Source organism: Grammomys surdaster, unplaced genomic scaffold, assembly GCF_004785775.1.
Source record: "Grammomys surdaster isolate TR1022 unplaced genomic scaffold, NIH_TR_1.0 125580, whole genome shotgun sequence".
In the NCBI taxonomy this organism is placed as follows: Eukaryota; Metazoa; Chordata; class Mammalia; order Rodentia; family Muridae; genus Grammomys; species Grammomys surdaster.
In genome coordinates, this window is record NW_021620426.1 from 643,967 (window position 1) to 657,652 (window position 13,686).

The window sequence follows — 13,686 nt, forward strand, 5'->3', positions numbered from 1 at the left end:
TCTTTCTTTAGTTTCTCTCTCAATACCTCCTGTTTATGAGTGAGAGTGAGGTGTTGAAGTCTCCTACTATTAATGTGTAGGGATGATGTGTGATTTAAACTTTAGAATTTTTTTCCAAATACAAGTGCCCTTGCATTAGGGGCATAGATGTTGAGAATTGAGTTGTGTTCTTCTCAGATTTTCTCTTTGACGAATATGAAGTGTTCTTCCCCTTGGTTTTTTGATTATTGATAACTTTTTGTTGAAAGTCTATTTTATTAGATATTAGAAAGGCTACTTCAGCTTCTTTCTTGGGTCTGTGTGCTAGGAAAACATTTTTTTCAGCAGTTTATACTGAGATAATAACTATCTTTGTTCCTGAAATGTGCTTCTTGTACATAGCAAAATGATAGTTTCTATTTATGCATCCTGTTATTTTGATGTTGGTTGTTGTTGTTATTTGTGTGTGTGTGTGTGTGTGTGTATGTGTGTGTATGCATGTACTTGTGTCTGTGTGAGTTTCTTTTATATTGGTTCTGATGTTGTGAAATTACTTATTTCTAGTGTGTTTTTGAGTGTAGTTAGCTTCATTGTGATGGAATTTTCTTTTTAGCATTCACTCTAGGGCTGTGATAACATAAAGGTAGTATTTGAATTTAGTTTTGTCATAGAATATCTCAGTTTCTCTATCTACTGTGATTAAAAGTTTTGGTGGGTATAGTAATCTGGGTTGACATCTGTGGTCATTTAGGGTCTGCAAGACCTCTGCCCAGGCCCTTGTAGCTTTTAGATTTCTAGATGAGAAATTGAGTAAAATTCTGATAGGTCTGCCTTTATATGTTATTTGGTCTTTTTCATTTGCTATTTTAGATTTTTTCTTTGTTTGGTATATTTAATGTTTTGATTATTATGTGGTGGGTAGATTTTCTTTCCTAGACCAATCTGTTTGAACTTGCTTCTTTTTGTGTTTTCTCTATTGGTTCTATTTTCCTTTTAAGGCCTTGGACAGTGTTATCATATACTTAACCTGTTTGATTGTATTTTATTGTATTTCTTTATATTTTTTCTTCCCCTTTTAATACCTCTATCAGTTTGAATGTATTTTCCTGTATTTCTTTAAGGGAATTATTCATTTACTCTTTAAAGGACTATGTCATTTTTATAAGATTTGACTTAAGATCATCTTCTCGTGCTTCAATTTCATTTGAATATCCAGGGCTTGCTGTAGCAGAACAGCTGGTACCATATTTCCCAGGCTCTTGTTGGTACTTTTCTTATGTTGTCCTTTGGATATCTGTTTTTCCCTGGCATTTTCTGGATGATCCTGATGACAGCAGGTCTTATTAGGAAGACAACGAGGTCAGGGCACCTCACTTTGCTGACTGTACTGCTGGTTGAGCCATCTTTCCAGCCCCAAGCTGGTAGGTCTTATGACTCCTGTGCAAGCCTTCACTATGGAGCAGAACATGTGTGGGGTTCTGCAAGGGTCTTAGAGACCAAAGATTGAACTCAGAGCCAGACAGTGAAGATCATGGGATCATATGCAATTCACCACTGCAGCCTTTTCCCCAGGTGGACTAGCCTGGGAGGGTTGTATTCTACAGATTAGAATTCTGAACATTCTGCATGGTTATCACAGGGCTAAAATTTAGATGCTGGCAAGACTATGTCTCTTCTGAGGCTCTGGGGAAAATCCATTCCCTTCCTTACAAGACTTTTTTCTCTGTGTGTCATTGTCTCATTCTTCATTGTCATAGCCAGCAAACAACATTAGAAAATGTCTTCATATTACATTGCTGGTTTTTTTCTTTGCTTTCTCCTTCAATATTTAAAGAACCATATTCATTCTAATCTCACCCAAACAATTTATCTTAGTATTTCTTAAAGTTCTTAAAGATTTTTAATGGTTTATTTTATTTATTTGATTGGGTGTTTCCCTGATGAATATATGTATGTTATATGCATTCTTGGTGACCTCTGCACGCAGAGATCAGAATAGGACATAAGAGTCCCTGGAACTAAAGCTACAGGTAGTTATAAAAGGCCAATAGTGAATCAGCTGGGTTCTCTGGAAGATTAACAGTGTTCTTAACCATTGACCCAACTCTCTATAGAGACATAAATCTTAAAATATTTTGTTGTTGTTTTTTTCCCCTCTGTTAAAAACTTGAAAATATTTTTCATAAACTACATTCTGATTTTGGTAACCCCTCTCCCACTTCCTCCCCACCTCCCCAACCACCCAAACCTTAATTCTTTCTTGCTCTCTCTCTTAGAAAACAAATAAATATCTAAAAAAATGTAGAAAAATATTAAAATAAGATAAAATAAAAACCAAACCAAGCTGAATAGGATAAAATAAAAACAATGAACAGAAAAACAAAGCCTCCCTATGCCCTTCCTCCAAAAAAGCACAAGAAACACTTAAGAATACAGAGACTAATACACTGGCAAACACAAAAATCTCATAAAAACAAAAATAAAAAAAACAGAATATATTAGTAAAAGATTACCTCTTGGATAAGACAAAAACAAAAAACAAAATAAAACAAATCCAAAACATCAAACAAACAAACAAACAAACATTCCCCCCAAAATAAAAACAAAACCTTAGACAAGGTATTATGAGACAAACAAACAAAAAAAAATTGACAAAACCAAAAACCAAACAAACTCAAAAAATCCTTTCAAATTACTATTGAGTTCATTTATTGTTAGGTCATCTAGTACTGTGCATCAGGCCTGTCCTTAAGAGTGCTTTATATATCCCATGAGACCACATTAGAGAACACTGTGTTTTCATTTGTAAGTGGTTATCAGTTAGAGATAGTTTCTTGGTTAGGGAGGGGAGCTTTTGTGTACTTCTACTCTTAGCACTGGAAATTCGTCAAGTCCAGGCCTGTACAAGCCCTGTGCATACTTCCACAGTCTGTGTGTTCCTATGTCTATCAGTTCTGCTATGTGTGTTCAGAAGGCCTCGTTTCTTAGGTATTCTCAATCCCCTTTGGCTCTTGCAATTCTTTCACCCCCTATTCTTCACTATTACCAGAACCATGAGAGGAGAGAATTGACTGAGACATCCCATTTATGAGTAAATGTTCCAGGGTCTCTCGATATTGTCACATTTTACACCATTGATCTCTGTATTTGATATTATTTGTTATCCCATCTACTGCAGGAGGAGCCTTCTCTTTTGATGACTGGGTGAGGCAGTGATATATGAGCAGAGCAAAATATCCTTTCGTTGCTACATTCCTTTAGTGAAGCAGCAGCATTTTGTTTTTCCTCTAGGTCTCTGGTCTATCTCATCTCGGGATCTTGGCTACCCAAACAGTGTAAGGGATAAGTTTTATCTCATGGAGTGGGCTTTAAATGCAAGCATATATTGGTTACTACTTTCACAAGATTTGTACCACTGTTGCATAAGCACATCTTCATGTAATTCACCATTGTAGACAAAGGATCTGGAGCTGGCTTGGTGATGACCTGTATCCTTGGGTAGCATGCATATTACCTCCCAGTAGTTTGAACACTAGCCAATATAGGTGAAGACTCTAGGTAGGCACCAGTTCAGCTTCTCAGTGTGCAACAAATAATTTAGGTGTTTTCTTCCACAATAAGGCCTTTGTAATAAAAAATATTGAGAACAGACTAGATGTATATCATGAATAAATGGATAAAGACAATGTGGTATAGTTACACAATAGAATGTTATTTATAAGTTAAGGAACTGATATGAAATTTACAAATAAATTCATGTAAGTAGAAAAATAAGATCGTTCTGAATGAAGTAACCCAGACCTACAGAGTCAGACATTGTATGTATTTGATTGTATGTAGATGTGGATGATAGATGTTAAGTCTTCAATAATCAAGCTACATTGTGTATAACCATAGAGGTTGTGCATAGAGAAGGAAATATGATGGAGTGATTGAATCACCCCAGTAAGGGGGGAAGTACAATAAATAGTTTGGATGGATGGGGAAGATGAAACAGGAGGATTAAACAGAGAAAAGAAGAGAAATGTACATTAGGGAGGGAATACGGTGAGATATAAGTAAAACTAAGAGCCATTTGAGAAGTTGTAAAGGAAACCCAACATAGTTGAAACTTCCTAAAACATATACATGAAGGTGATATACACAAGGTCACTAAATAATGGGGAAGATGGAGGCCCAGACAAACGTTTCTTATCAGCAAATGAAGCTTCTAGTTCTGGTACTGAGTTATAACTTTTTGAATTGCTGGCAAAGGGGGTCCCATGGGAACCCTCAATCAACCTAGGCTACTGTCAGTGTCTTTGGTTTCTTTACAATTTTAAAATTCTTAATTGAGCCATACTTGAAACATTACTTTTGACTTGTAAAATGACATATTCATAGGCTCTGGGATAAACACATGAGCATTTTGAGGGAGCTTTGTTTGGCCTACTCCAAGTCTATCCTAAGCATACATTCTGATCCCAGAGACTGGGAGAACACTCAGTAATTTCACTAGAGAAACTTATATGTTTGTGGGTTAATTGAAACATAAAATAGCAGTGTCTTGACAGAAATCACTGTGCTGTAGAGGCAACAATCAGGGTCAAGAGAGAAATGGAAAGATATACCCTGAAACTCTTATTGCTAACATGTTTATTTGATTTTTCCTTGTTATCACTTGTCATCCAGGTTTTGAGACTCTGGGATATTCAACACCAGCTGTCCATCCAAAGGATAGCTTGTTCTTTCCCCAAAAGTCAGGACTTCACATGCCTTTTCCATTTTGATGAAACCCATGGACGTCTTTTTATCTCCTTCAATAATCAGCTCGCCTTGTTGGCCATGAAAAATGAAGCCATCAAGAGGGTGAAGAGCCATTTGAAAGCAGTCACTTGTGTTCTTTACAATTCCCTCCTGAAACAGGTAAAGATACTTTCTTCTCTCCCACACTCCCAACAATTCCTCAAGGTCAGTGGTTCCTCTCCCCAACTTAACCACAAACAAAACCAATGGTAGTCTCCTGTTGCAAAGAGAAGTCTCCTTGATCCAGAGTAAGAATTACCCTAATCAATAGATATAACAAAGACAAACATTTAGATTGTAGTTCGGGATTATGTTGATTTAGTAAAGTGATGGATGTAGGTTTTTCCACCATGAATTGAACAAGAACAATAGACAGACCAAAATTGGTGGGGAAAAATCACATGGCCCTACATAAAGAATTGCAGGCAACTAAGGAATTCTGAGAGTGAGGGAAATAGTCTTCCCTATAGAAGAGTATACATTTGGTTAGCCAATATCAGATGGTCAGCCCCTAAACTATACATACTAATTTCATTATACAGACTGAGCTGAGCAGGTTGTATTTAGGAATATATAGTACCATATATATGCATTCAAATATATAAACATATAAGTATATGTAAATATATATGTATGTAACAGCAATTTTTATAAAAGGCCATGAATTTGAAAGAGAGCAAGGAGGGGCTTTTTGGGAAGGTTTAGAAGGAGACAGAAGGGAGAAATTATGTAATTATAGTTTAATTTCAAAAATACAATTACAAACTACAGTGGTAAAATTAGTAAACAGTACATGGGCAGGAGAAGACTGAATTACTGCATGTTCTGTATATGTCCAGGTTGATTCAAAGATAAATTTTATTTTCTGCCTATCGTAGCAGCAGATAAAATTATAAGGAATCACAACATCTGTGTTAAAGCCAACACATCCCACAATATAATCATACCTATCTTCTTCAGCTTATAGTTCAGGTTTTGAGCCAAAATGCAGGTGAACCTGATTATAAAATCCTCTTTTATGATCATCACTCTCTTGTATCCCTGTGGAAAGTTCTGAAATATGCATGAAATATAATTAGCAGAGACCTAATTTTTTCTCAGCATATTTTACACCAGTGGCTCAAAGTGGCAGCATGGAATGTATTCATAAGAAAATGATTCAGTTAAATGGGATCCCACTTGGTATGCAGCAGGAGTGTTGTTTGTCTCTCCACCACTTTAATGACATTGCAGCCTTTGCTTATTGGATCGCTCCCTGAATCTCAATGAAGCTTGCCTCTTCTGGAGCCTGATGTCATACAGATCCTGGCCAGGCATGCTGGTAGAGGGGTCAGCTATGTGTCTGGTAGTAGAAGCAGGCACCATTGACATTTAGTCTGATGCCATTGTTAGCTCAGGCCCAGCATAGTGGGAGCAATACAGAAAGTAAACCTCCAGCTTGTGGCCAATTAAACAATAACTCTAACCCATCCTTACTTTTCAAGGCTAGGGACGTTTCTGCACTGGCTCAGGAATGAGTAGTTCAGATTTTGCGCAAGGGGTGAAAAGCACTTTGTTAGTAATGAGCATTGTGTCATGTCACCATTTCAAACACTGTTTTCTGGTTATTCTTGGAGGTAAAAGTCCTTAATAAAATAATTCAGTGTGAAATCCATCTGTACAGAAACATTCCCCAGCAAATGTTTTACTAAGCTTCATGAAGTCAACTGGTAAATTTGGCTCCCCATGGCCCCTGAGAGCAGGATGCATTTGTTTTCCAGAGAACATTCTGTTAATTGAGACCTGCAAAGTGAAAATGCTAGGTTTGTCTGTAGACCTTTAAGATCTTGTGTTGATTAGCTTTAAGATGAGCCATATTTGGTGAGGAATTCAGCTTTCAGGACACAGAAAAGTAGCGGAATCTTCCACCTGGGAGTTGAAAAATAATGCCAAAGTTACACAGGCAGGCTACAGAGACATGTGCTTGTAAGAAGCTGCAGGCAGCACCTCAGTACAGTCAAGTGAATCTCTATTTGTTGCTATGTTTAACATCAGCAATCACTGAAAACATGAATTCATATCCAAAGCACACAGATCTGTGTATTGCTTCAACATCTTTTCTTAACCCCTAAGGTTAAGAAAAAAAAAACTTTCAGATTACATCACAGGAGTCCATCTTACAGAAGTGCAGAGAAAACGGTTTCCACAGAGTCCTATCAGTCAGTCGCAAGTTACTATTTTAGAATAGCTGAGCAAGCAAATATATCTATTTTTGAACATGTATCAGGTGTAGGGAATGAAGTAAAGATTAGTAAGCTGTCACCTTTATCTGCCAAGTCCCAGTAGCTGAGGGAGACTGTTCCCTAGTGCAGACCTGAATTGTACTCTCAGACTAACTTAGGTAGATACTTATCACAAAATGGAAAAGTAACAAAGAGAAAGATGAAAATGAGGTGAGGAACATTTCCAAAGTTCCTTGCAAGCTAGCATGGAAATCACTAAGAAGAAGAAGAAGAAGAAGACGACAGTACCAGCCAGATACAGCAGGAGCATTGGTATACTATGAATTCACTGGGATAGATTTAGTTTGGGAGTTTTTGTGGAAATTTGGATTGGATACAACGGCCACAAGGCTTGAAGCCCTAATATGAATGGTGTTCACTGATAATTCCATTTGGTCACAAACAAATAAAGCATACATTCAAGGTCAAAAAGCATTCTCACACTGTGATCTCAATCCTGGGAGACTCAAATCTTTGGGGGAATCTGAGATGTCAAGAGTATTCTTCATGTCAGTTTATTCACAGGTTTACAATAGATCTTTCTAGAGGCTATGTGATGTATGATGACATAATTGCTCTGGCAGTTAAGGAAATGTATGTTCTTGTATCTTGTTTTAACAGTTAATACTTTAATTATGCAATGTAGCAAATTCACATATTTTATTGAGTATAAATGAAAGCTCTTTTGATTGCACAATGATTTGTAAAATTGTAAAGAAATATCAGAAAGTTTTGAGAACTAAAAGCTTTGAGAACCATTGGGAAAGAAAGGTGGGGGTTACGATAGTGGGCAGAGTATTGACCCCACTTTCCAAAATGTGTGTTTTAGAGTAATGGGGAGTCACAATGTTGCCCTCTCCTGTGTTGCCTTCATAAGGCTGGCTGCTGATCTCTTCAAAGCAATTCCCTGACTGTAGTTCTAGTTACTGGAAAATTTCTGCTTTGAGGAGTCTGATTTTCCTACTAACTTCCTAGAATTCCTTAATCTTTTGTTTTAAACATGTGTCAGGGGATAGATGTTGAGAAGTCTGCGATGTGGCCATTGGGCCCTACTCTCTGTCTTATCTTTAAGACTTTTGTTTTGTCTAGATTTGACAATAATTTTCTCTTCTATTGTGGTTTTAGCATTCTGCCCACATTACATTGTTATTTAATTCCAGCTGGGATTCAGAGTGGAAGTCTCACCTTAGCCTCCTGTAAAACAGTTTGGCATATTTCTGCGAATTTATTTATTTCTATGTAGTCTTTTCTTGTTTTCCCAACTCTTCTCTAAGAGAATGTGCTAAGCCACACGGAGTCTATTAAAAGCACTGTATGTCCTCATAGAGACAGTATGTGACCTGACTAGGAAGACCCTGGTAAGTCAGTTTGAAAGAGTTAAAGTAACTGAAGTAACACAGTGGGCTGCAGGCAATTTTCATAGTGTTTGCACAGATTTTTTAAAGGAGGGTTTTCTTAAGAACCCGTAATAATAGGAAATTTAAAAATATGTATTTTAAATGTTATATGCGGTAGAATGGGCAAGATTTCTGCTTCATAATTCTGACCTGCATCTTAATAAGGCAAGTTCATGTGATTTTACAAAACATGATGTCAATTATCTTTTACCATTAATATATATTAGTCAACTTAGATCTTTAGGTGTCACTGAATTTTGACATGTTTATTATTTTATTAAAGTAAGTAACCTGTATAAACTTGATCTGGAAACACTATTTGCTGATCATAAGGAGCTTAAACAAAGCAGTGAAGCTCAACTAAGGACGGAACTGCTGCAGAGATTTTATCTACAAGATGTTTTGTGTTTTTTGTTTGTTTGTTTTGATAGAGCCTACTGAGGTCTTATTTTGGAAAATACAATTGAATTGAATTTGGGTGGGAGGGGCCATTTGGATATCTCAGGAAGTTCATCTCTAGGCTGGCTAGAGGGTTAGGGCTGATCCTACACAGATCTTTTGCTCCCTGCACTCTGCCACACAGCTCTTTCCCTCACGAGTCCGGAGCAGCTGGAGGAACTGAGACTGGGAACGTCTTCCGTAACTATTCACTTGGCCAGGCTATCAGAAGACTCTGACACCAGCTTCCCGTCACAGGTTTCAATCTTCTTCACGATCACAGCCTTAGTGAGGCTAAAGGTGCCTGAGTCCCCGACAGAACTGCAGCTGGCCTGGAAGGAGCTCATTCTATACCTGAAGCCAAGTCTAGTTATGCCAGTGAGTCCCCATAGGCTGAGCTTAGTCCTCCTGAGTATCCATTGGTGGTCTTCGTATGGCTACTCAAGTTTTGTATTCCAGACTCCAGCCTGCTCTCTTCGCCCTCCAGCAGCTTGCAGTAAGTGGTGATCTTGATGCTGACGATCAATGCATCAATACTGACGATCATCAGCTCCTGGTACTCTAGCAGCTGCCTGACCATATCCTGCTTGGCCTGTTTCAGGGCAGCCTCTAGCTCAGCCAACTTGGCATTGGCATCCTTGCTGTGCATCTTCCCTCGTTGCTTGGCATCAGCAATGGCAGCCTCCAGGGTTGTGCTCTGGCATTAAAGGGTTTCAATAACTTTTTGCAGTCGGTTGATGTTGTGGCTCATCTAGGAGATCTCTGTCTTTGTGCTGCGAAGGTCGTCTACTTCCTTCCCAGGCAGGGTTTGCAATTACTCCTAGTTAATCTGGTACATGCTTTCAGCCTCAGCCTGGATGCAATTGGTCATGCCCTCATACTGGGTGTAAACTTCAGTGATAACGTGGTCCATGTGCAGGGAACGGATGTCGTCCATGGACAACATCACAGACGTGTCTGAGATCTGAGACTGCAGCTCATGGACTCTTCTTCATGGATCTGCATCAGTCAGTCCTTCCAGGCAGCACTCCAGTTTCACCGAATATTTGTTTATCTCATCCTCATACTCTGGAAGTCCTCTACCAGGTCCTGCATGTTGCCAAGTTCCTCCTCCAGTTTTAGCTTCTCCTGGCCCAGGGCTTCCAGCTGCCTGCGAAGGTAGCTGATATAGCTCAAATATGTTGTCCATGTTGCTCCTCGATGTCTTCTGTTGCTGCAACAAGAAAGCAAGATGTCTTTGGTATCTTGTTCTGCTGCTCCAGAAAGTGTACCTTGTCAGTGAAGGAGGCAAATTTTTTAAGGAATTTAATCTGTGCCTTCTTCTGAGTGAGCACAGCATGGATGTTGGGGTCCATCTCCAGTTTCATGGGGCTTAGGAGCTCTGGTTCACATGACCACTGTGATGCCCCCTATATTAGCCTCTCCGAAGCAGCCCAGACCCATGCTGGTACACAGGATTCTCTGGAAAGTGCTGCAACTGACCACCCGGACAAGCTGGAAGAGCTGATGTGGGTGTTAGACTTCAGGCTCCCCTTAGAACAGACAACACCAGACCAAACAGTTCCAAAGGGGGGCGGGTTTATTCAGGAGATAGGGCAAAGGTGAGGGGAAAGAAACAGAGGAAGATGGCGGAGAAAGAGGAGAAGTAGAGGCCGGCCATGACCATGTGGAGAGAGGGGGAAGGGAAAGGGGGAAGGGCGAGGGGATAGAAAGAAACTAGAGGCAAGAGAGTAAGAGAGTAAGAGTGAGGAGGAGGCAAGCAGCCCCTTTTATAGTTGGTAGGCCTACCTGGCTGTTGCCAGGTAACTGTAGAGGTGGAGTTTAGACAGAATACTAACAGTGGGCACCAGGTGCACTCATGTATGAGAAGCTGCTGAAGGCCCAGGGGCCGGAGGTGTACATCTTGTAGGATTTCTGAGTCACGCTGATGGACATGGTGAATGTGGAGTGAAGGTGGCGAGCTAAATACTTAGCTTCAAGAGCTAGCTGAGCAGCTGCTTCTAGCCTGTCATCAACAAGTTTTAAAGCTACTTTGTATACGAGATTATCTCACACAGATATGACTATGTGACCTACATTTTAAATTCAATAATATATTGGAATATTCTTTAGAACTAAGTCATGTTCTCTGTCTCTGTCTCTCTCCCTCCCCATCTCCCTCTCTCCCTCCTCCATCCCCCCCCCCGTGTGTGTGTTTATGTGTATTTCAAGGCCAGAAGTTGACATCTGATGTCTTTTTCCATATATATACTGGAGCAGTATCTCTCAATGAACCTATAGTACATCAATTTGACTAGTTGCAATAACCAGCCTGATGTGGGAGTCCTTTATTCTCCCCCAGAGCTCTGGAACTAAAGATAGGTCACCATGCACTCATATCATTTATATGGGTGCTAACCATAGTCCTCATACTTTGAAATCTGACATTTCACTTAATAAATCAATTCCTCAACATCTACCTCATAATATTTTTACAAGGCATTGTAGTATCTCTTGTTATCTTATTTTACTAATCCACTTTCTTTGATGGTTATCTTGACCTTATGATGTTTTTGCATGTAAATATATTCATAGTCATGATTTTATTGCTTAGAGGAAATTCTTGGAAATGGATTTCTAGGTTAAAGGACGTCCATATTTGATAATTAGATACAATGCCTACCTCTTGCATTTTAGCATTGTCTACCCTCCAGGAGCACATGTATTAATCACATCTACAGTCATTTCAAGGCATCCCTCTGACAGTGGCACTCTGGCTTCCTGCAGTGTTCCCAACAACGTTGGTGTCCCTATAAACTAGCATAGGAAATGGGCTGTCCAAGTTTGCAGAATGGGACTTGTGACTTTATCCAAAATGGCACTGCTTTTGAGGATCGAGTCACACACTATCATAAGAATTTAATCTTAACTGAACTAATTCATTAAATATTGAGCCACAAGCCCCACTTTCTCTTTTGTATACCTTTTATTTTGGAGAAGGTGAGAAAGGATTGAATTGTTTGAGAATTTCAACAGTTTAAGTGATACTTCTCTTGGTAATTATAAAATTCAGGACAAGAGTTAAGATAGAATTGAGGAAATGCTATCTCTTCCTTTCAAGACATACCATCTTTTTAGTATTTGTGTTCTGGACCGAATCAGTAAGATTCCCTTTAAAAAGAACAGGGAAGAACAGTAATAATACTATTCGTTCCAGCCTTATTATTAGGCTCCAGGTAGCATGTTGTTGGTTTTCTCACACAAGGTAATGAGTGCATTTCATTATCTTAGGGAAGTCTTAGATACTTAGCCTTGCACATGATAGGTGATCAATGATTTCAAGGAATTAATACAAGGAGAACATTACAAATTAATGTGGGAAGAGGAAACATTTGATAAACAACATTTATAGATGGAGAACGACTGTCTTAAATTATCCAAATACAGTGTGTATGCCACTTCTCAGCATGCTACCTTTCCCCTCAATCTCCCCACTTACTGAGATATAACTCCTAGTGATCTGATGCAAAATGAGAGTGAAGGAAGTAACCTGCTTCTTGTAGTGCATCATAAATAGCACTGACTAAAGAAATACATTTATAAGCACAATTAAATAAACTATCTCCATCCCCTAGTAGTCAATGGCATCTGCCGCTATCACTTGTGATTCCTGCTGTTGCTTAGACCCTTCTTGGGATGCATATGAAAGATGATTCACTTTGCCTGCTATTTGTGGAATTGCAAGAAGACAATTAGGTGATGGGGATATAGCTTCCAATTTCTTGAAATTGTCTGATTAGCTGTGACAGCTTCAGATGAGAGGCAGAGAAAGATCCCATATATTCCTAGACACTTATTATCTCAGGTACATAAAATGGATTTTGTTCTTGTCAGAGCAGGTTTGCTCTGCACGTGAGGCCCATTTGCACTGGAATGTGGGTATTAGGTGGGACCACTTCTGTTCTGCAGGTGGAGGGCATGTGAACATTGACTGCAGCTTTCTCCTCGGATAAAATACAACTGAGCTTGAACTGAATAATTAAAGAAATTTTCTGTAATCACAGTGAAACACATCAGTGTGTCATCAGTATTTATTCTTGGGCTTTATTACTGACAACAAAAACTAGCTAAAAATAAAGTCCCTAATGCCCCGTGGTTAAATTACTTTCCTAATCTGCCAATCTACATTACCCACACTCTTCTCTTACTAAAGATAAAATCTTCTCATGTGCATTGTTATTTGAATGCTCCAATGTTGCCCTAAAAGATCAGATTTGAATTAAAGCAGCTGTGTGTTTGTGACATGGTTGGTTTCAATGCACTGCTTTCTTGCTGACAGCAGCGGAAGGCAGATCACCGTATAATGGAGTCAGACTGACTCTCTGCTGTTGTTTCACTTGGTTCAGATTTCATGCAATATTTCTGAAGGAGCAGAGAAAGGCGATGAAAACTGATGATGACTAGTGTGCCTGAGCTCAACCATGGGGCAGGGGAGGGAGGTTCAAAGCAGCAGGAGGTGAATAGTACTGATGCCAGAACAAATGTCCACATAGGTGAAAGGGTAGCGGGGCAAGTCTTTTCACACAGATTTTAAAACTGAACTTTCACATGTGTATCTGCTCGGGAATACTCGCCTTTTAGTATTGAAGAGCATAGCATGTAGTAGCTCTTTAATTTGAATAGGAAAAAAATCATAAGGTCCTTCACAAGTTTTAGCCTTTTCTTAAAATGTCACTGTCACACATTTTACTCATGCTTAGAAAAATTTGTGTTTCTTTATAGATTATAGAATCTAAATTCCTTAGAATGTATATAACACTGTCTTCTGCACATTATGTGGCTATTTT

At 39.0% G+C, this 13,686-nt stretch overlaps 1 protein-coding gene and 1 pseudogene across 1 annotated transcript in view; one reads left to right on the forward strand and one right to left on the reverse strand.

The window, feature by feature from the left end:
- The window catches only part of Wdr49 (WD repeat domain 49), a 155,447-nt gene that overhangs the window by 65,581 nt on the left and 76,180 nt on the right, over window positions 1-13,686 (forward strand). Inside the window, exon 7 of the mRNA XM_028786760.1 lies at window positions 4,651-4,884. Within this exon, the coding sequence (XP_028642593.1) occupies window positions 4,651-4,884 (234 nt within the window). The remainder of the gene's footprint in view (window positions 1-4,650; window positions 4,885-13,686) is intronic.
- LOC114638345 lies at window positions 9,070-10,795 on the reverse strand (annotated as a pseudogene).